The following is a 23,033-nucleotide window of genomic DNA, read 5'->3' as shown; positions in this document are numbered from 1 at the left end:
ATGCTTTTATTTTAATGTAAGGAATTATGTTTATTGCCCAAATACAACCTGTGCTACCTTGAACACATAAACATCCCCTGTCAAACTAATCTGTGGTCAAAATTAACAGTGTGATTAATACATAATTAATGCAACCTTTATTATTATTATTATTATTAATCCATGAGCTAACACTTTTTATTATTTATTTATTTATTTATTTATTATTTATTTATTTATTATTTTTGGAACACTTTTTATTTTATTATTTATTATAAAGTGCTTTAAGAACAGGCATTGCTGTATACAAAGTGCTGTACGTGAAACAGAAATAGGTTGTGCAGTAAAAAAACAACAAGTAACAAAACAAGAACAAAGCAAACATTCTGAAGTGTGTATATATTATTAGCTGGAAACAGGCTGAAAATGGCAGGATAATGATCCTAAAGTATGACAGTTAAGAACGAAATGTAGTTGTTAAGGCACAGAGGAACAAAGTCATCATAGAACTTCAAGTAAGAACCATGCCTTTTAATCTCAAGCATGTTAAAAAAAAATGGCAGTCTAAAGACCTCGCAAATAAAGCATTGCAGACATCTGATAATTAAATCCAAGGCTTAGGACTCTAAATCCAAACCCAGTTAGTGTGTGGCTCTTAATACATTCAGGTGAAGTGGCTGAAGTGAAGGTGAGGGTAAATTAGTGCCATAGATTCAAAGCATCCGGGCCAGACGGCTTCACTCACAGCCGCTAACAGACCATTTGGACTGGTGAAGTTATAACAAATGTATTCCAAAATGGAGATGGGTCTATTTCCATATTACACTTAATGCTAGCCACAGCTAACTATGTGTGTCATCAAAGTTAATTGTGTTTAAAAAGCAACAGAAGACAACGTGGAAAGTGGACTTTGGTCAATTTCACTTTGTGTGTACACTTAACATGTGCCACTACCTGATGCAGAAAATATTTGACGGGGTTTTATATTTCAGTATTACAGTACGTAGTACTAGTAAGAGAAGTAGTACAGCAGTAAAACAGCAGCGTCATCATGTGAGTCACGACTTACTGTAAGCAGCTGATGAGCTGGGGATACCTAAGGCTTGAGTTTTGTGACACTCTATTAATGACATCATTGCTTCCAAAAATAATACTTAATCCAAGTAGTATTTATAGGATAAGAAACAGGCCAAGAGGGCGTGTTCCAAAACAAATACTTTCTCAAATCATTTAACATTTATAATGAGTGTGCGCTTTCTTTACAACGTCAACAAGGGTATGATTTACAATCTCTGCTCAAAAATGATCTGTGCAGTTACCTGACAAGCATTGACATGATTCATTTATCTTAAAACTGAGACAATTAAGAAGAGCATTACACCAACATCAAAACCAAGAGGCAGGGTGAGCCGACTACAAAATCACGTCAAATACAATTGAGACGACAGTGGACTTGATTGCAGAAGGTGGCAGAATACGTCCCAGGTCAACTTTGACTTTAATTTCTCCTGTTGCTCTACAAACTCTAATGAGATCATCTTAGCATTGAAATGACACTAAGCCCGTGTCCCATTACAGAACCTCTTGGCTATGCATCTCGCACCACACATACAGTCTGAGCTGAGGCCTCCAACATGCTGACAATGAACTAAAACATGAATGTCTTGACCAGAACCCGCACTCAGGCTGCGCTGTAGAAGTAAGCAGCCCGTGGAAAACATGAAAGAGCGTACGACATGCCAGTACATCACAGAAAACCACACAGCAGCCGGCAGCACGTTATTCTTGGCTGTGATGAGTGAAGACCCACATGAGAGTTTAAAAAAAAAAGTGAGGATGAAGTTCCTAAAGACAAAATTACAGTGAGCAAGTTAATCATATAGTCTTGTAAAAGCTGTTTGAAAAGTTTTTTTTTTTTTTTTTAATGTTTTGTCTTAAAGGTCCAAAAGCACATGTGAGTGATGTTCTGAAAATGGCATTAAAGATTGGCAAAGTGATGTAGCATACCACCTGTGATAAAACCGATAAAATGTATTTGCGTATTTAATGTTTACATGATGACAAGACACGGATCCCATCCCAAGCCATGACAAAATTTCACCCAGATGAGGAGATTCTGTAAACCATACAGAACTACATCCCTCTTATTAGCCTTGTTTGTGTCTCTGTTGCTTGGTAACCAGCCCACAAGGTGAGCCCCTTGCAAGGCTTTCAGTTAATAAGTAGGTGTGGCCCCTTAGTAATTTGTAACAGAGGTTGTTCTTCTTCAAAATCACTGCCCAGTGGATTTGAGTCTTAATGGTACGTGGTTATGTTTATGTATAGGGGATTACGTAGTTTACAATGTCTATGATTTATTTAAGTTGTGCCAAGAAGCCCCCAAAAGCAAACATGTGCTGCAAGCATGCAAGATCTGGTTCACAATCACACCTATAATTAACTAAAAACCGCTTCAGCTACTTTATTTAGACCCATGTGGGATTAACAAGAATTGAGTTAGTCATTTTTAACTTTTTCACTTGAAACCAAGGCCTTAAAATTAGGTTTGAATTCCAGCAAGTAATTCTGGCAGCAAGAATTTCTTTTTAACAAGGTATGTCAAGCCATAGCTGGGCTTGCCAACATCTATTTCAAGCTTGTCAATCTTAGTTTTAATGCTTATTTTGAGATTGCCAAGACAGACAATAATCCTGACAACAATCATTTTTTTTCCTAAAAATGCTAATGTCAACCAGAACAAAAATACTGTTTAAAAATGTAAAGCCGTTTTCATTCCTATCATATGACATTGGATACCACTCAGTTACTGAGCTCTCGACAAGCCTCCAACTTTGGCCATATCACACAAGTGTTTATGATAGCAACATGTGTGCAATGATTATTTCTCCAGTGTAAATATTGCGGAAGACTGATGTCTTCCCTTCAGTGGACCCGTGTGAGGTAAGACATCACCTTGAAGTTTCATGTGCGAGGACCTTCCTCCAAAACATTTACTTTCTTCTCAAGGGCTCTTCGATCAGGTCAAACTCTGAACTCTGAAGTAAACATGCAAATATAATTGACCATAAACAGTGAAGTCTGCCAAAATGTAGAATGAAGAAGTAGAACAACCAATATTATTTGCAGATGGCAATTGACAGTAATTAAATTAGGCCACATTGTACATGGGCCTTTCATTTGGGAATGAGGATAGAAATTTGGGTTCAATTTTGTGCATAATTCTTCTGAGGTAAAGACAATCTAATTTGAAATTGAGTAATTGATTGTGACAGTATCATAGCCAGGGGTCTCTTGCGTTACACCGGCTGAAGAGTATGATTCAGGAAAGGAGACTTGTTGACAAGCCATGTGGTATAAAGTAGAATATTTACAGTACCTTATTTTCATCAAATTACTTTGAATATGCAAATGTGCACCATGACGTGAAGATTGTGATATTTCAACTACTGAGCAGCAGGACTTGAGAAAATCATTCCTTGCATCTATGGCCGCCAGCAAACATCCCTAGCAACCATCATGATGAATTTGTTTGGACCTCAAAAAAGGTAACGAACCAAAAAGCTGTCAAGGATTTTCCGTCTCGAGTAATTTGTCTGTCTCACATTTTTCACTCCGTTAATCAGTTCAGATTGTCGTTAAAATGAGCACGGGGAGCCGGCAGCAGATGATGCAAAGCTGACTTCACTTTCTTCCTTGATATATTAAACTCCATCTGCACTGGTTGGAACATTGACTGCAATGAATCTTTGGCTCGGGTGCCTGATGATGGAAGGTTAATACTGGAACATGTCCCACCGTCTCCAGAGACCATTAGATATAAGGCCACGCGTTGGAGCTACTTTTGGCTTTCTCAGAGTTTTAGTGGGGTCGTTTTGGAGATTTGATCATCATTTTAAACAGCATAGAAGCACTTTTGGCCAAAAAAGCTACTGTGTTTTGATGGGAACTTCATAAAAGTGAATCAGTGCTGAGGCTAGAATTTTTTTTTGAAAGCCGTGATCTGACTTCAGGCTCTCTAGATGGTTGGAGATGGCATGAGCTGCATTTTGACATGAACACATTCCACCTTCTCTTCACTACTTAACTAAAGGACAAATGGCTTTGTGGCTCTGGTGTCTAACACTCTTGAGCAACATCATTAGATGTGATGCAGATGTGCACACCCAGCAGGGTCAGTCATGGCCAGAGGTCAGAACAAGCACACTCCTGTCCTCTAAGTAAGGTCTCATACTACCCGTTTCCCCTCAGGGAACTACCTCAGAGGGGCAAGAGATCCAAGATAAAAAGGTTACAGAGTGGGTGTTTTATCATTTTTATAAGCTACAAAGGAACTGGCTATGTTTAGTAGATCACAAGACAGGTAGCGATGCTTTCCTTGTCTACTTGTGTGAAGTCACCAACAATTCATTCAAGACATTAAGGAAACCAGATCAGTTGCCTGGAAAAGGATTTTCTTCTTATACTGACATCTTCTCCCTACAGTCTTCAGTCAGACCGATTATTACCTCAAACGTAGTGCAATACACCCACACAAAACATCTGTGTGTGCATAGACACACCCACACATGGATGTTTATATACTATATGTAAAGCCTGCTTGGCCAGCTGTGCACTCAGTTACGGTATGTTGAGGTCTTCTGTAGAAGTCTGCTTTTCAGGTTAGACCTAAATTGAAAAAGAACTGAAATTCAAGCTATTCCTCCTGCTACTACTGAACCGACTGCCTCAAATCAAGCTCAGCAACCTAACAGGCAGACTCCTCCTCATTACCTCATTAATAGGCAGGCGAATAAACAATATCGGTGTAGGCGCACGCATTCCTGCCGTGTGCTACCAGCTCAAGTCCAGTCATGCAGGAGACCTTTGGCACGGCCAAGTACCACACTGTCTGGCTGTCTGGGCAGAAATGCCTTCTGCTGTAATATACTCTCATGCTGGTACATTGTCTTTTAAGGTTTACGGTCACTTAGCAACTATCTTAACCCCTACATGACCCCGGGGATGCACAAAAGTCATCAATTCTATTTGTTGACAACCAACCAAGCAGGAGTTCTTCTGTTTGAAACAATGCGAAGCACAAGCTTGTCTCACCCTTCCTTAACCTTACCATCATCCCCCCCCCCCCCCAAACTACAGATGACAATAACATCATCTGCTTCCATCTCACTCTGATCCCCGGAAAACATAATTTCCATTCAAACATTTGTGCAAGATTCCGAACTATGGTCCAAATTCATGTTGGGAACTCAAAGTGAACACGTTCCACCAAACACTGCAGCTAAAGTATTCTGTTAAGATAATCACTTACGTCAATGTCTCAGAGTAAAGAATATTGGACAGCAATAACAATAACACAGCTGTCAATAATTCACCCAGTGCACACATGGAGACTGACTTCCCTCTAAACGACTGTACACAAACCTTAAGCTCCCCGCTGTGCTGTAGGCAAGTCAAAACATTCAACTTGAGTGGGTCATGAACGAATCACATGATCATTCTAAACACCAGCAAGTTTCACAGTAGTTTGGTTCACACAATGAAAACCTGAAGCAAACTGAGTCACGTGTCATCTCCCCCAATCTTGAATGAACTCGATAACTAATTTGATACTGCAAGAGAAACTAATTGCATATATACCATAAAAGTTAGATTAATTCCATTAAGAAAGACAGCTTATGATTATCATGATTTTATTTTATTTTTTTTTTTGTAATCTATCAGACTTCGTTTTTCATACATTTTTAGACTTTTCTGACATTTTGTAAAATTTACGACATTTTTGGCAATTTTATGCACATTCTCTTCTTCCTTTCTTGGACATTTGATAGCTATTGTATTTATTTATTTATTTATTTATTTATTACTTTTTTGCAATAAATTTTCTGCCCTTTTTGGCAATTTTGTGTACATTATATTGTAATTTTCCACCTTCTTTTTTTGGACATTTTATGGTTACTTTTTGAATGTTTTTTTTTTTTAATAATTTTTTTGACTTTTTAATGTAATTTTGTGTACATCATATGGTAATTTGGTGTTTTTCTTCCTTTTGTACATTTTATGGTCACTTTTTGGACATTTTTAGGTATTTTTAAAAAACTTTTTCATGTACCTTTCATCTCTTTTTCTGACAACTTAGAAATTTGGAATCTGCCATTATTGAATATTTAATTAATAATTTTCAATCAAATAAAACAAATATGTATTCTATTATTATTATTATCATCATCATAATCACCATCATCAACTTTTTTTTTTCTTTTTTTTTTTAATCAACACAGAGCCACAGATTGCAGACCCCTGATAAAGTCAGTCTAAGTAGTATGTGTGTATTTCTCACCCATTGTATAAACTCTCACAGTATGCATTTGGATCAAATGGCACTAATAACAATAAACAGCACTGTTCGATTAAGAGCCCAGTAGCTGCTGATAAAATCAGGAGCAGTGACGCTTGGGCCCTTTGATGATTCTGTGGTCATTCTACAGACTCGTGGCGGCCACAAGGTTCAAGCCCAGTCGGTGCTACATTCTGCCACTCTTTTTTTACGCAAAGCAAACAGCACACAACAGGAAAATAAAATATTTGCCAGCACTAAATGATTGGTGGGACGGAGGGGCATACGCAGGACTGAGCTAGTAGAACAGTCGAAGCCTGTGGAAGTTTCTTCTAATGGGCCCAAAAGGCCACATTGTACTGATATAAGACGCATAAAGGCGGAATGCTAAACGTTGAAGGAATGTTATTTATTTTCACAAATACCACCGAGTGCCCTAGGAGTACATGTGAGCTTAATGCGCATACAGTATGCCATACACTGTAAGCATGCAAGATGAAGACACCACGTGCACACTGACAGACATGTTGGCCAATAGGAAACGTCAAGTTCTGCCTGTCCTCACCTGATAGTCAATCGACTTCATAGCCATGACTCATGCCAGGCAGCTTCCTGCTTTGGACCATTCGAAAGCAGATGTGCAACGAACGGGCCTTGTGGCCATTCTTGACGGCTGAGAACATTAGAAAAATGACGCCAAAGTGATCAGCACTTTAACAATGAATCAGTTTAGTCTGCTGATTCAAAAGGAAATGTCCAAACCAGACAGCTCAGGGTCGAACAACTTCCTACCAAATGTGAGCATGGAAGCTGTGTGTCATCACCGGGCATGTGCAGCTACTATGTCAGACAATCGGCTCTCTCAGCTCCCCGTAAGGGGATGCTGCCAGCATCCCCATGTGAGCTCCAAGTAGATGACAATGTGGAAAGTGGAGAGCCTGAAGGTCTGTGGTTAACGCTTAATTGCTAACTATGAGCTACAAGAAACAAAAAGTAGAGAACAGAGATGTTCAGGCCCAGCGTGAGTCTAGTATACTGACTAAAGTTTTGTCAGTCATAAATTCTAAGTAAATTTCACAAAGAGAGTTTTGAGTACATTTTACAAAAAAAACAACAACAAAAAACAACAACAACAACAACAAACAAACCTACTCAAGGGTTGAGGAACGAAGCCACAACATTCAGGTTGAGAGACAGCCACTTTACCACCTGAGCCATGCCGCTCCTGCTTTGTGTTAGTACACTGATGGGGTCGGGTGGAATCTGTGTACCTCCAAGACCAATTTTTGGCCTCATTTTATAAACACCAGCAATGCAGTATAGTGGCAAACAGCGAGCAAACAGAGTGGCATGGCTCAGGTGGTAGATTGGCTGTCTCCCAAACAGAAGGTCATGAGTTCGTTCCTCAATGCTTGAGTAACTTTCTTTGTTTCTTTCTTTGAAAAAAAAAAAAAAAAAACAATAATAATGATAAACTCGTAAAATTTACTCAAAACTATTTGTAAAATTTACTCGAGTGAAAATTTTTTACTAGTTTTTTTAAAATAAATATTACTTATTTTTTTTAAATTAATTAATTAATTAATTCTTTTTACATTATAGAGCAAAGTAGACTAACTGCAGTTTTCTTTCTTTTGGTATTGTCCTTGAGTTTGCATAGGTAGAATTTGACGAAAGTGGGCGTTTGCACCAAAGCAGGATGGAACGCAGCTAACTCCAAGCCAATCGAAGCGGCTCCCCCCCACACTCCCATTCAAACCAAGGTGGTGAAAGCGCACACATGCTTGACATAGCAGAAGCAGAAATTGACTCTCTGGGTTCCAAGAGATGATTTGGCACAGGCGTCAAGTGTGTTTCTACAGGTAAACTGCAAGACCTGCCAAGTGGGCAATTGGAGACCGCCTTGCACCGCTGACTGTGCATGTTATATCCACCAGAAGCCCATGACTGAGTGTACAATTGTATTTGTATATGTTGTATTTTGTGGTTTCTATTTTTGAATGACATCATCTTAAAAAGCATTACATGAGCCATTTAAGCCATTTAAAGGAAAAAAAAAAAGTATAATTTTCATCACAGTAGCTGCATCTGGGCATGCTCATTCTCGACTCGTCACCTGCTCCTATTTACAACCAATTTTTAGCTAGTGTTAGCACAGTTGCCCATTTTAGAGATTGCGTCATTGGGGAAACCACACTAATGTCTATAACATTCTTGAGGTCAGATTGCTTGTAAAGCTACCTCAGTATTACTACGCAATGATGTAAAAGTCAGCTGCCCTTTGGTGATTCAGACAGAAATTCCAGTCTCGTAGAATCTGCATTTCGAATTACACTTAATGGCTTGCTCCTCTTGTTTTATTCGTGCGTTGGATTGTTCCCACGCGGAGTGATCGACAACATCCCAGCCAAATAGATGGATCACATGGGAAAATAGAGCTCAGGAAATGTGAAGAATGCAGAACAAATAACCTCAATGTCTAATGTGAAGACACAACAAGCAGAGAAGCACTCCGTACAAAAACACCTGCACGATATGTCCATGTATCTGCCATGGGATGAATTAGTACACAGAGGGGAATTAACACAGCTCTATAGAGAAGTGAAGAAAAGTTTGATGGTGTATTGTACCTACCAACAACTACAGTCAGTTCAGAGTTTTGTATGATGTGTGATGATGAAAAACAATATTATCATTTACCAACATTAGTGTCATGGCTGAGAGAGTTTTGATCCATGTAAATTTTATGTAGTGGACCATCATGGTCTTGTGCTGAAAGTTTGTGAAACACTTCTGTGCAACATTTATGGTGTGTTTTGTATATTTTACGGTCAACTGCTCCAATAAAAAGCTACTCATCAGTATTACACAATGAAAATATAGTATAGCGTCTAAAGCGTATTCTGGCCTGTAGTATCCATCAATCAATGCAGTATATTGATATATTATGGATTTAATGTAGAAAATGATGCAATGATGATGATGCCCTACCTGTGCTCATTGGACACTACATTAGGTACAATCAGCACCAGGGTGGGGAGGTTTTTTTTTTTTCTTTTACTCCCCAGAGGGTCTCTCATAAATGAATATAAAAAATATGCAAGCAAACATTTAGCATTATACGTGTATTAAATCTTTGTTTTATATCAGTTCCTTTTCAATGTAGTTTTAAAAAATTACATGTTGGACCAGATCGAATGTTCTTGCTGTATTACAAACAGGCTATAGGTTCCAGGAAGTATTATCTATTATAGTGTTTGTCCTGATTAGCTCACAGGTGAGCTTAATTGAGCCTATCCCAGATGATGACTTTGGGTACATGGTGGGGGAGACCCTTAGAGGTCGTCAGCCAATAGTTGGCCAAACAGAGAAGCCAGCCTTAACTCACATTCACACCTGTGGCCAATTTAGTATTCAATCAAACGTGAGTGTTTGGAATGTGTGAGGAAGTTTGCGTGGTAGTACAAAAGCAGAATCCACTTACATACGAACTGGGGCCTTCAGTGGGGATTTAACCGACTTATTCCACCACTTAACACCGCCACTATCACATCTATGTTAAATTTAGGTTGTAAATCTACAAGTGAGTGCTTTTGATGAGGCTACTAAAGAAAGCTCTCCTCCAATCAGCTTCTCAGCATCTTTGCATCACGTCGCCTGGCAGCAACTGATGATGATGATGATGAAGAGGAAACAGCAGGGACACAAAGTAACCCCGCTGAGTGGACAACAATGGTGTACATTCAACACTGCTTTCCAACCCCCACCGGTATCAGTGCCTACCTTGAGATACGCCATCTGGAGATAGTTGTACGGGACCCGCCTGTTGAAGTCCTGCACGACATCTTCGCTGACTTTATGTAGCGACTGCACGCCGATATCTTCCTCGATGCAGCTGTCCATGCACGCCGCCCTGCGCAGCACCACACCGAAGAAGCCCAGTTCGGAGACGGTGTCCGAGAACGGATGTTGGTCCTGACACCTCAGCCGGCAGCGGACTCTGGAGTGCAGCAAGCCGGTATGGCTGCTGAGCGCCTCCTCCATGATGCGCACAACGTCGCCGTAGTCGCCGCTGTAGAACGCCCGAACCGCTTCGTCGTACAACAGGTCGTAAGGCTCCAAGGAGGACGAAGACGGCCGGACGGAGGCGAGCAGGACAGCGGAGAAGACAACTAAGAAGTTGGCGTTCATCTTTGGTGGTGACTGGAGTCGTGACTGAAGGTGGCTGTCAGTCAATACGAAGCTGTCAACCTCGACTTGTCCATTTAAAAACTCCGGAGGTGTCACGCAGCATGCTGGGGGCGGAGGACGATGAGAGTACAAGTTTCTTAGGGGACACACTTTTTTATTTTTTTTTTTGACTGGCCGGGCCCCCAGTTTGGCTCCAATGACTCCTCCTCCTTGGAATGAATGGATAACAATCACTGCCCACTTTCTCTCCACTGGGGGTCTTCGGCGATTCTCGAGGGCCTCCAATAAATATCGCAGTGTGTATTATATACAAAGTAATACACCTAAAACTGTCCCTTTAACGACACATACAACAATATTTTTCAAGTGGCATACAAATCAACTTCATTTTCACTTTAATAAACTATTGTGAGAAACGTACCTTTTTTCTAGACTTCTTCGCCCCTTCTTCGTTCTTCCATTTGAAGTACACAGACTCCCTCTGGTGGTAGTTTGCACTTAGTGCATGTATCATGACAACATTCATATACAGTATTTTATTTGACACTTGTACAAGGTTCTCGTTTCTTCTTTTATATCTAATATTACTATATAGTTAATTAACTAGTTATTTAACAGAAAATTAATTATCGTTACCATAGGTCTCTCACTTTTTTTTTCTTTTTTTTTTTTAAATAATTGAATGCAATATTAGTATACAACTTCAACAATTTCACAGGCTAGGGGAGTTACAAAGTATATGAAGGACAAATTAAACGAATAACGTTTACTCGAGATGTAATCAGATAATATATTGTAAACTTAAAATTGTGTTTTTGCATCTTTTTTGTTAATTGGATATGGACGAAAACTTTTTTGTAATATGCATATATGCAAAACATTTCAGGGATTTTTTTTTATTACACATACATTTTAATTTATGGATATAAAATTTTGAAATAAAGACAAAATTGGAGGGGCTGAGAAAACATTTTATGAATCTTAAGGCTGTAGAAATTTCTGATGGGGCTATAGCACCCTCTAGCCATGGTGTAGTGCCATCCCTGATGTACAAAAAGGTCTTGCGTTTTAACCTTTTCTTTTCCCCGCTGTTGCCTTAAACATGCGTCTCCAATAAGGTTGTGTGGCTATTTTGTGCAGCATGCAGTTGATTCATATTGATTCTGAAAGAAAAAAAAATCTGTTGGACTACAGTCATTTCTATCTACCAACTAATTTTAATAGATTTGAATGTTGATGCAGTGTCTTTCAATGAACCCAAAGACACTTAGCTGTCGCTAATTTAATCATATTATTCGTGGTTGGCATGAAGTTGAACAGTTGCACTATGTCTCAAGTTACACAACAACCTTTTTTCTTCCAATCCTGATGATTAGTGAAAGATCAGAGTACTTGAAAAAAACTAAACAAAAAGTGTCCAATTGAATGCGCAGATGTTTTCCCATGACATACCGCAAACTGCTCACACTTGGAGGCAATTGCATGTGACAGTATCTGGGGCGGGTCAAGGCATCTTGGCTTGCAACTTCCAAGCAATTAAGTGCTTCTACTGTAAAGGAAGGAATGCTTGTTTTGTCGTGACATTTCGAAAAAGACAAACAAACAAAAAAACAATCCCAAGTAATAATAAAACCAAATACACAATACATTCTAAAACAATTAATCTATTTGTGCAATATTGCTGTTCTATTAATTTACCATCTTATGTCCAAAACAAAGTATTTGCACTCATAAAGTTAAAAAAATAACAATGGATGAGCTGGTGGTTTCATAAATCATTTCCATTTGGCTTTAAACCAGGAAAGAACGTCACTTCACAGAAAAATCTGTCGTTTGCATGCGAGATTAGATTGTCGCACTTCCGCTGAGGAGTAAACTTCTTTTCCCCTCCCCAGCATTGTCTAATCTCTCTGTCCAATCTGATTGTGTTTTGTCACATGTATGTCTCATGTCTCTGCTAATTGCTGAGTTCTATCCCCAGAAATGCTGGGACATCTTATCCGGAAACCGCCACTCCCTGTCCAATAAATTGCACTCCACTCTAAGTAAAATCAAACTAAAGATATTTTATTTTTCTTAGAAAATACTGTACATAAACGTGACTATGGTACTTAACAATAAAAAAAAAACTACCAAAGGGAAAAAAAACTACGAGAGGGTACTATATTTTAGTATTCAAAGTACACAGCAGGATCTCCAAAGTTGAACGTAATGTGCTGTGTGACACTGATTGACCTCTGTTCTGATTTCAAAACAATAAACCCCATAGGAAAGAATGTAAAGTTTGGTAATGTTAGGTGATGTTATATCCTGCAATGTACATTTCAATTGAGAAGTCATAGTAATTTCACTTCTCATTCTCACTGGTATCTCTTTTGTCATAAAAAAAAACAAAAAAAAACAAAAAAAAAACTGAATCCACTTGTGAAGTTGTGACTCTAACTTGAGCTGAAATCCTGCATGATGGCAGCTTGATTTTGAGGCATAAATTATCAGTGAATCTGTCTCGTTCAACTTTGCAGGTTCTACTGTAAATCCAAAATCCAGTGCAAAATAGGTATGAGTCATTTTAGGACAATGTCGACTTACTGGTAACTAACGGCAATTTATCAGTAGTCGTGACAACCACCATAATCGCGCGGCTTCTTCCTGGTGACTAAACATAGTTGTTGTTGGCCTTGTTGCTTTGCAGGAGGCCGTTGGAGGTTATCGACCTGGGCGAGGACGATCTCGAGCACTTCTGACAGGTCAGGAACGCGCCGCCGAACGTCGTGAGGAAGCCGCCGGACCAGCTCACAAACACCGCCTTGCCGAACTCAAAGCTGCAGGTCGTTAAAGGACACATTTCAAAACAGATTGCATACAGGAGAATGTATTTTTGTATGAGGAGGTATTACGTGTGGAGATGATGGGCATGATGGAAGTCAGCAACGACCTTCTTCACATACAAGGTTGTTATAATGAACGTCATTACACCTGCAAAAAAAATAGACTCAGAGTCACTCATGACTCCCTTCATCTCAAAGGGAAGCCATTTTGTCACCTGCTGTCAACTGAAAATATCACAATTGCTCACGGTTTAGCTCGCAACCAATAATTGTTCACCTGTTTGTTTGTTCATTCATTTATTTATGTATTTTTTATTTTTATTTTTAAAGCTAAGCTGTGATTGGTTGTTACCTGAGCCGTGAGGAAATGTGATGTCATTTTCAGTCAACAAGTCGCGAAATGGCCGCCCCCTTAGATGGACAAAAATGAGTGGATTTTGCTGCTTATGTTCAACAAAGCAGGGCAATATGAATTAGTATGCAATGTTTCGACTCGTGGGGGCACGTACAACATTTTGTAAAGACATTTTTTCTGTTAACTTCCTGTTAAGAAATTGTACACCTCTACTCAATATTGTTGGCTGTGGAAACACAAACAGTTGCTGCTCTGTTTCAGCATTGACTATAAATACATTTACATTTACAACCGTCAGTCCCGGCCATTTGCTAGCAAATCGGGGAAGAATCACTCTTTTTCATTTAAAATGACGAGTAATGTAGTTACCAGAAAAGCTAAGTTAGGCTAGGTTTTTTTTATTTGTTATTCTTTTACTACACTTTGCTTTGTTTTGTTTTTGTCAGTCTAGAAGCAATTTAACACTGGTTGATAATCCGGATTACACCACACAATATAACAGCAGTAAGAACACTTTTTATTTTTTATTTTTGTTGTTGTTGTTGTCATTTTTCATCTCTGGAATGCCCCACCCTCTAAAAACGAGAGCGGCTAACACCGTAGAAATGTTTAAAACTCGACCCAAGGCCTATTTGTACACGCTCACATTTCGTTAAACTACACGTAATCTGCAACTAGACTCACTGATATCTGAATTTTGGCCTGTTTTACTGCCACTTCTCCAACTCTCACCCTTCTCTTGCATGGAGAGGGGACTACGTGGCAATGAACGAAGTGAGGCTGGATCAGCCGACCGGTGTATTTTGGATTATCTTTGAAAAGTGATTGTTTTGGAGAAAAGGGGATTCCGATTGACGTCAGTGATAAATTAACTTGAGTTGAAATAAAGTTGACATAATTTGCTGTATGCATACAAAAGACAAAATAAGTTTCTCCTGATGTTCACTGCTATAAAATATAGTACAATAAGGGCCTTAAATTGATGTCGAAATGATACCTGAAATCATGAACATAATCCCTCCAATCCGAGCCACGGCGCCCTTGGCCGTGGCTCTGCCTTCCATGAAGCGGGTGCACTTCATCCCGATCGTGGAGACCATCAACGCCACGCCTGACAGGAACACGCTCAGCAGCATAATTCCCCTGGTTATCTGCACCTGATCTGGGAGGGGGGGCAGAAATGAACAAAATTGACTGCCGCCATTTAGTTCGAGAGTGACTTCATTTGTGGTTTAATCCATTGTCAACATCCTCCCTCGTCTGACTTACTTGAGAGTTTGAGGAGAGAATCGTGAAACTCGCAGGTGGTCCTGTGGCCGACGCTGCAGGTCATCCACAGGCCCTGGTAGATGCGATGCGAATGGCCGTGCACCTTCCACTCCACCATGATGGTGGCGGTCACCGTGGCGGCCACGCCAATCAGCGACAGGAAGAAACCGAGCAGCTGCAGTGCCGAGCTGGCCATGGCATCCAGGGAGAGAAGAGTAAGCAGGATGCAAGAAGCACAATGGGGTGGGAAAGTAAAACAGCGTTAATTGGGAGGCGCTGTGGATGCTTGTTCCCGAGTGTTATCGTGATGTGTGCTGCAGCCTCTATTTAAGCAGTCGGTGAGGTGACGCATGAGAGGTCTCCACTGGTAACAACTGATGGGAAGTCCTTTTTGTTATCAGATGAGTCCGGAAATACATGAAAACAACACGTTTGAATGAAGTGAACTTTGACACATTTTACCCAACGTATTTGGAAAGTTAGTATTTGTCAATGGAGGGCCAAAAAGACGTTCTCTGCTGACATAAACACGATTAGAAGCACTGACCGACATTTTAAACCAAAATTCGAATATTTGTTACTGATGTCTTCATTTTGTAAAGTTTCGTTTTGCTGTGTTGCTGTCTTTTATTTTATTTTATTTTTTTGTCCAATCAGATTTTAAATTATATCCTCCTGACTACCAGCAATTCAAATTTGTCCTCTGTAGTGGACCTTTTTAAACCTGAATATCTCCCACCCACTGCATACGATTGAATTAACTCATCTTGTGCTCTATAGAGGACATTCAGAGCTTTCCAATGATATCAAATGTGTAGGGGTGGGGCTTTGCTACCTTTGATTGCATCATAAAAGAAAATGGCTTCCCTCAGTGCAAGCACTTTTTAGGGAAGATGAAAAGTAAGTGTATAACACTTTTTATTGAACAAATTTAGGCTTTAAATGTTGTTAGCATGTTTTCCATAAGACTCTTAAGAACACATTAAAGTATTGTTTGAATTATTTTAACTGTATTTGAACCTAGCATTTAAGTTTTAAAAAATGTCCTCTGTAGTGGATACATCATAGCTTAAAAAATAATAATATATATATATATATTTATTTATTTATTTTTCTCTCTCTCAAAATTTCTTTTGCAGTATTCCAGTTACTTCACAAAGATTGGGGAATATCAAAATAAACATGATTGGACAATATTTTTTTCCTTGGTAGTCAGGAAGACATTTATGGATTTATTCAAACTTCGACTTTACTTTATAAACGATTGTGCTGATACTGGGAACTCCCAACACTTTTTAATTTTTAAAAATGTTAAAATTAAGAAATTATGTTGCAATTTTGGAAAATATTATCTACAGTAGAAGGCCTTAGGTAGCCTTTTACTTGCTTAGTTTTTAACAGTTAACACATGGTGAGCTGAGAAGCTCCCTGCATTTAAAAAAAAACAAAACACTTTTAAACAAAGCTGTCTATTCTTTATATATTTATAATTAAAAGAAAAACATTCAAAGTGTTGACAATTCGGAAAGTTGTTTTAACAAACATGTTTAATGGAATTTCAACAAAGTTATTTTTTTTTAAATCTGACACTCTCTTTTACTGCATATGAATACCAGCTTGAAATATCGGTTATCAGCCTCCATGTCTACTAATAATCAGCAACGGTCTATCAATAATACATACATTCATATTCATAACCTTTCTAGGTATAAGTAGGTAGACTGGTCGATGAGCACTACGGCAAATAATAGGGTAGGAGGTCTAATAAAACCGCTTAATAAATAAATGCTCAATTATCCTGCTTTTCCTCCGAAATGTACTGCAGCAAACGTGTTTACAGGAATGAACGTTGCATTCATTTCACACAGATAATTAAAGAAAACCATCTGACCATATTTGGGAAAGGGGATGCCAGTTTGTAAACAGGCTAGATTTGTTAGATTGCATCAGCTTCCACCCTTTCCTGCAATAAGCTTGCACCTAAAAGATGTTTGTGTCATACACATAATTCATCATCATCATATCTGGCTAAAAATGATTATTTCTGGCTCTAGAAAATATAGCATGTAAATACATAATATCTTTAGTCTTATATAATACCGTGCTTGTCAATAACGATATGTCGGTAGGCAGGACTAGGACAAAAACAATCTCAAGTGTGTAAAACCTCCTGGTTTTTATTTAGTTAAATTAATGTAGTTATTTTTTAACAGCATATAAGGTTTAATTCTGATCAAATCTACAACATATTACACACAGTATATGATACTAAAATGCTTGCTCAGAGCAAACTTGTGTGCATCAAGGAGCTAAGATAAGTTATTTGTTTACATGATATGAAGAATAATCAAAGGTTCAAAGAACGATAAAATCAGATATGATCTTTAACTAGAATGTCACTCAGAGGGCAAACCTCCGCAATCTAAAATACTGTATACATATTTTGTAAATATATATATATATATATAGATATATATTTAAATTTGTTTATTTCATTATTCAGATTTTGCAGTCGGGGGGGGGGGTGTTTTTTTTTTTTTACTCAGCGAAAGAAACTTTTTTCTTATCTAATTTTTTTTCTTTTAATTATGAAAAGTATTTTTTCTTTTTCTTTTTCTGACTGGACACCCATGATATGAAATGTGCGGACATGGATAATTCCGTGGACTATGGCAACATAACTAAATAATGACTGATGTCAAGCCTGAGACAGGTGAAACTATAAGCTTGATCTTTTTTTTTTGTTTTTTTTTAAGCCTGCTCCACCTCTGAACTGAAACAACTTCCCCTGCAAACAGGTTGAGCGAGCGAGCATGTCAGTACAGCGCCATCTAGTGTGTGTTTCTGGGAAAACCCCAAAGACAGGACGATCCTGATTGTTGCTTGTCAGGCCCCGCGCTTCCTGTCTGACAGCGTCAAATCAAAACTAAACATTATTAGCATTAATCTGGAAGATTTAAGTATTTTCTTGAGGTGGATTCACTTGCACATTCTGATGCACTTTAAATAGTGGCAGTTGTGTGCGACCTAACCCTGTTTACTTTTACATCTCTTCAAAAATTTTCTGGTGTGATTTGTTTTACGTCATAAAACCTGGCAGTTGAACAGGGGTGTGTAGACTTTTTCAAATCATGCCCAGATGTTCTTATTGGCTTTTACCCTCTAAAATAAAATACAGTATTTCATTTTTTCCCCCAGTTGAGTTGAAGAGGTCATAAAGTAGGTCACATTAATGGGGAAAATGTTTTAAAATAGTATCATTATGTGCCATTTGAACAGGAATATGTGGGCTTTTTATATCAACAGAAGACATTTACAGTATTACATAAACACTTCGGTTTCTTTGTATCGCAATAACGATTTGTTGGAAAGGCGTTTACTGGCATGAACTGAAAGGTTTGCAGCAGTCATTTAATATCCCCCAAAGTTTTATATTAATCATTTTGAAAGCACTATTTCATTATGTCTTCTGTGAGATACTTTTATGGTGTCTTTTTTTTTTTTTTTTTTTTTTTTTAAACAGTCCACGCTGCCAAGACATGTTTTAAAACTTGGGTTTCCTGTTTGTCTGCCAGTCTTGATGCTCCAAGAATACGTTCATAGAAATCAAAATGGCGGCACGCCATAACTTAATGGACTCTCTACTTCATTGCTCTTGCTGTCAACGGTATAATGTAGGATAGTGGCCCTTTTTTTGGGGGGAAGAAGTAGTTGTAGTAGTAGTAGTAGTAGTAGCAATAGCAGTAGCAGAAGAAGCAGAAGAAGAAGAAGCAGAAGAAGAAGAAGCAGAAGAAGAAGAAGCAGAAGAAGAAGAAGAAGATGAAGAAGCAGAAGAAGAGCAGAAGAAGAAGAAGAAGATGAAGCAGAAGAAGAAGAAGCAGAAGAAGAAGAAGCAGAAGAAGAAGCAGAAGAAGAAGAAGAAGAAGAAGAAGAAGAAGAAGCAGCAGCAGAAGAAGAAGCAGAAGAAGAAGCAGAAGAAGAAGAAGAAGAAGCAGAAGAAGAGCAGAAGAAGAAGAAGAAGATGAAGCAGAAGAAGAAGAAGCAGAAGAAGAAGAAGAAGCAGAAGAAGAAGAAGCAGAAGAAGAAGAAGAAGCAGAAGAAGAAGCAGAAGAAGAAGCAGAAGAAGAAGAAGAAGAAGAAGAAGAAGAAGCAGCAGAAGAAGAAGCAGAAGAAGAAGCAGAAGAAGAAGAAGAAGCAGAAGAAGAAGAAGAAGATGAAGCAGAAGAAGAAGAAGCAGAAGAAGAAGAAGAAGCAGAAGAAGAAGAAGCAGAAGAAGAAGAAGCAGAAGAAGAAGAAGAAGAAGAAGAAGAAGCAGAAGAAGAAGAAGAAGTTGTAGTAGTAGTTGTTCAAGTGACCTCGCAAATAAACGCTGCTGGGAGCATGATGTTCGTGGGCAGATTTAAAATTTTAACTATCCTATGAGAAGAATATAATAAAGTTGTTCAACAATTATATTTTACAAGAGAATTGTATTCAGAGATCAAAGAAAGTTAATATAACAGTCATTGAATTGAAATATATTTTCTATTGGATGATTTTACATTCATTCCATGATTTTTACTCAAGTAGCTGTTACAAGCTTTGTAGAAAAATGTGGTTAGTCAAATGAAGGGAAATTGTGCAATTAATTGGTTTAAAAATGTCATCGCTTAACAGCACTACTCAAAATATGTACATGCAAGGCAACTTCAATTTTTATCATGTCATCGTTTCATGTACTGAAACTCATTTGAGTAAGTTTTTAGAAATTAGTGAAATGTAGCCACATCACATTTGCTACTAGCATGTTGACACGAAACACATTCCAGTGATTCTTTTTTTTTAATTATTAAAAAAAACAAAAAATAAAAAATAAAACACTGCAGTTGATCGTAGTTGAAATATCACATATACAGAAAAAGTAAAAATTGAGCGTACTTTTGGCCTTTTTTTTTTTAAACTCATCACATAAACAAACTTAGATGGTCTCCCAAATGGGGATAATGTGCTAGGACTGCTATGAAAACTCAGGGACATGCCTATGGACTAAATTCCAATTAGTTTATTTTATTTTTTTCAAAGTAAAGTTGGCATAAAGAGTAATAAATATGAAAAACTAACTAATCTAATTGATTTATATAATGACCTGCGATTGGCTGGCAAGCAGTCCAGTCCCCCGCCTACTGCCCAAAGCCAGCTGAGATAGGCTCCAGCACCCCCCACGACCCTTGTGAGGAATCAGCGGTCAAGACAATGGATGGATGGATGGATGGATTATAAGTGTCATTTTGGAGCAAGAAATGCTACTTTTCCACTGTTCAAAGTACCGTACATCATTCTGTTTATTAAATGTGAAATCAGATCTTTCAGAGCTTTCTACAAAATGTATTGTACAGTTTGTAAATTTTGTTTCCTGGGACACAATTGGGTGGAATATTCCATTTTGCGTTATTTTCTATGGGAAGAAATGTACCGGTAACTTTTGGAGCTTTGTTTTGTTTGACCAGTTTCCAATGAAGAAAACAATTGTAAAATGTTTTCTAACCATATCTTACTGTTTTGATTCCTTTTGGTACAAAGCTTTGGCTCTTAAACCGTAATCAGGACAAATAATGTAAAAGAACATGGTCTTATTGTCTTTAATCATGCCTTTGAAACGGCACCATCGGATCCGACGGCCTAGCCCTAAAAATAAATGAGGCAGTACTATGTCCTTTGTGCAAGCTTAAACAAAGCGCTCATAATTGCCTTGTCATGCATCCAAGGTTGACTCCCTGTACATTTTGGCATGGCTGCTGCTCCAACCAGTCAGATATCATTCCTACATCAGGCACAGTGAGCAAGTGCCCCCTGGCCAAACGGCCCGTCTCACTTTTAAGACTCCCATGGAGATCAGGTTTTTTTGTTTTTGGTGTCACGTTCAAACCTCTCCAAGTACAAATGCTTCCTGATTCTTTTAGTTTTGCAAAATAGAAAAAAAAATGAGGTCAATATGTACATTAAATGCATTCATGGAAGCGTGTTGGCATACTCGGTGAGATTGCTCACCACTGGAGGACCACTAACCTTTGTTGTCTTTCAGAGTAAAAACTGTGCACACGTCAGCGGTCCATTAACATTTAAGGTTTAACTGGCTTGAATAATTCCCTTGACTCGTTACCGGTTATTCCTGAAGAAGCGCCTCGGGCCTTTTTGGGCCTCATATCTGAAAAAAAGTAAACAAACAACAAAAAAAAAGTTAAAGGTTGTTAAGTTACTTGACTCATAAGGAGCACAGAGCTTTTTTTTTTTTTTTTTTAAGTACGTTTACATAATGTCTGGATGGCGTGAAAGACGAGATATGAGATGGGGGGTGTGCACCTTTAGTGGGCGTGTCACCCGTCATGTCTCAACACGGCGTGCTCGGCTTGATAGACAGCTGCACTCGCACCTGAGCTGCCAAGGTGAGACACACACACGAGTGAAAAACACTCACCTGCGACTCTCCACCGACTCGCTGGCTTCTTCTCGATCATCGCCGGCGCAGGTGAGCGCCGTGACCTCCCCGACGCAGGTGAATTGCCGGCACCGTCCGATGCTTCGTGAGTCGACGCGCTAACGTTTCGCGTTGTGTTTTGTGTCCACAGGTAAACGTTTCACAGCTGTTCTGTTGCCCGCACCGCTAGAAACTTTGCCTGGGAATTTGTCAGCCGAAACATTTCAGTCATTGTTTCTGGTCGTGTGTGCAACGTGCATCCGAGCCTGCAGGTGAAAAAGTGTGGATTTTTGTTCGTTAACAAACTGAAGCTTTTCAGGCGTGTTTAAATGGACGACTCTCACCAAATATTTATTGTTTTAAACTTGGACCTAGCAGTTTGCTGGTGACATAAGGCCGCAGTGGGAATGGTAGTGGTGTTGCCACATGCAGACTTTGTGTGAGTATGTGTGGTATGTTGGTGAACCAGCTCAACTTAATGATGATGAGGATGATGATGGGTGTAACCCTTTCCCTTGACAGAGCGGTCTGATTTACTGAGAATGCTGTCAATTAAAGAGTAGGAGAAGTCCAGGCTGATAATAGCGTTGGATTTTTCATAGTGAAGTTTTTATTTCGTAAATAAATGTTTTTAATGCAGGGTTGTTTTTTTCCCCCACTATTTTTTTCAGTTTTTGCATTAGAGTATTTGTGAAATACAAGATTAAAAAAAAAAATTGTCACAATAAACCGAAATTCCCAAACAACTGTTCAACCTTCTATACTGCAGCAATATCGAAAATAAATACATTTCAAATAAACACTGAATGTTCATGTACGAAATTTAGTTATATAAACGTGAAAAGTAATTTGAGTTAGTTTTTTAAAGCACTTAATTTCCTCCCCCAATTTTAAGTTATTTTGTTAGTACTCATTAACTATAATAATTTTGGAAAAGACAATTCATTGCCAATATAAAATTTGCACAGCTATGCATGGTGATATTGTGTGGGTTATTTTCAACATTATAAATGTTAACGCACTCATTTTGAATGGATTATATTGAGTATATAGGCAGATTTTAAAGGTAGTTACACATTTTCTGGATAGTACCACGTGATGGGATAAGAAGATGCAGTGTAATTAAGAGAGAACGCCCATTAAGTGCAAAAGAACACCACATTTGGCCGCTTTGGAATTTGTTGTTCCCACAGAGCACAGATAATACAGTATAAGCCAGTTTGTTTGTGTTGTGTGAAGGTTAAAAATAAACAATCTACGTTTTCACATAAGATAGCAGACTTTCATTAGATGTTGATCATTGTGGTGTTTAAATCTAGGAACAATTCTCATTTCTTTTATGCGCAGGTTTTACAGTAAACTTCACCTGGGAGTGACAAATAAACAGCTTGATGCAAGCACGCTTGGCCTGTTATTTCAAGTGGTGTTACGATACGAGTTTTGCTTTTCTTGACAGCAAGAGTGAGAACCAGCCCGAAGGAATACTTCAAGTGTGATTTAATCATTTTAAATGTGTTCACAGCATGGGAGGTGTAACACTACAATAAAACTATATACATGTTAATTTTGTGCATCTTTCATTCTAAAAATACACAGATGTGTTCAGTACTATTGCTCTGGTGC

At 38.5% G+C, this 23,033-nt stretch overlaps 2 protein-coding genes and 1 long non-coding RNA gene across 5 annotated transcripts in view; 1 reads left to right on the top strand and 2 right to left on the bottom strand.

The window, feature by feature from the left end:
- p3h2 (prolyl 3-hydroxylase 2) overlaps positions 1–10,680 on the bottom strand; it is a 46,424-nt gene extending 35,744 nt beyond the window's left edge. Inside the window, exon 1 of the mRNA XM_077535238.1 lies at positions 10,097–10,680. Coding sequence (XP_077391364.1) covers positions 10,097–10,504 — 408 coding nt within the window. The 5' untranslated portion in view covers positions 10,505–10,680. The remainder of the gene's footprint in view (positions 1–10,096) is intronic.
- A 1,870-nt stretch (positions 10,681–12,550) lies between these two features.
- Positions 12,551–21,756, bottom strand: LOC144027595 (claudin-1-like). 3 transcript variants are annotated; one of them, XM_077535258.1, is made up of 6 exons: positions 21,411–21,756; positions 21,002–21,140; positions 14,957–15,144; positions 14,685–14,849; positions 13,402–13,480; positions 12,551–13,326 (listed from the first exon to the last, which is right to left on the bottom strand). In XM_077535258.1, the coding sequence occupies exons 3-6, from the start codon at positions 15,072–15,074 to the stop codon at positions 13,161–13,163; spliced, it is 528 nt and encodes a 175-aa protein (XP_077391384.1). In that variant the 5' UTR covers positions 15,075–15,144; positions 21,002–21,140; positions 21,411–21,756; the 3' UTR covers positions 12,551–13,160. The 3 variants fall into 3 exon arrangements, with proteins under 3 accessions (XP_077391384.1, XP_077391385.1, XP_077391383.1); XM_077535259.1 differs by lacking the exon at positions 21,411–21,756 and adding an exon at positions 21,246–21,281; XM_077535257.1 differs by lacking the exons at positions 21,002–21,140; positions 21,411–21,756 and having other exon boundaries at positions 14,957–15,903.
- LOC144027596 (uncharacterized) lies at positions 21,296–22,974 on the top strand. The gene is made up of 2 exons (XR_013285492.1): positions 21,296–21,488; positions 21,562–22,974. It is a non-coding gene; the product is annotated as an uncharacterized LOC144027596 (long non-coding RNA).
- Positions 22,975–23,033: the final 59 nt, after the last annotated feature.

This window comes from Festucalex cinctus, chromosome 10 (genome assembly GCF_051991245.1).
Source record: "Festucalex cinctus isolate MCC-2025b chromosome 10, RoL_Fcin_1.0, whole genome shotgun sequence".
NCBI lineage: Eukaryota > Metazoa > Chordata > Actinopteri > Syngnathiformes > Syngnathidae > Festucalex > Festucalex cinctus.
Note: the sequence above shows the minus strand (reverse complement) of the source record. Positions and strands in the feature narration are given on the sequence as shown.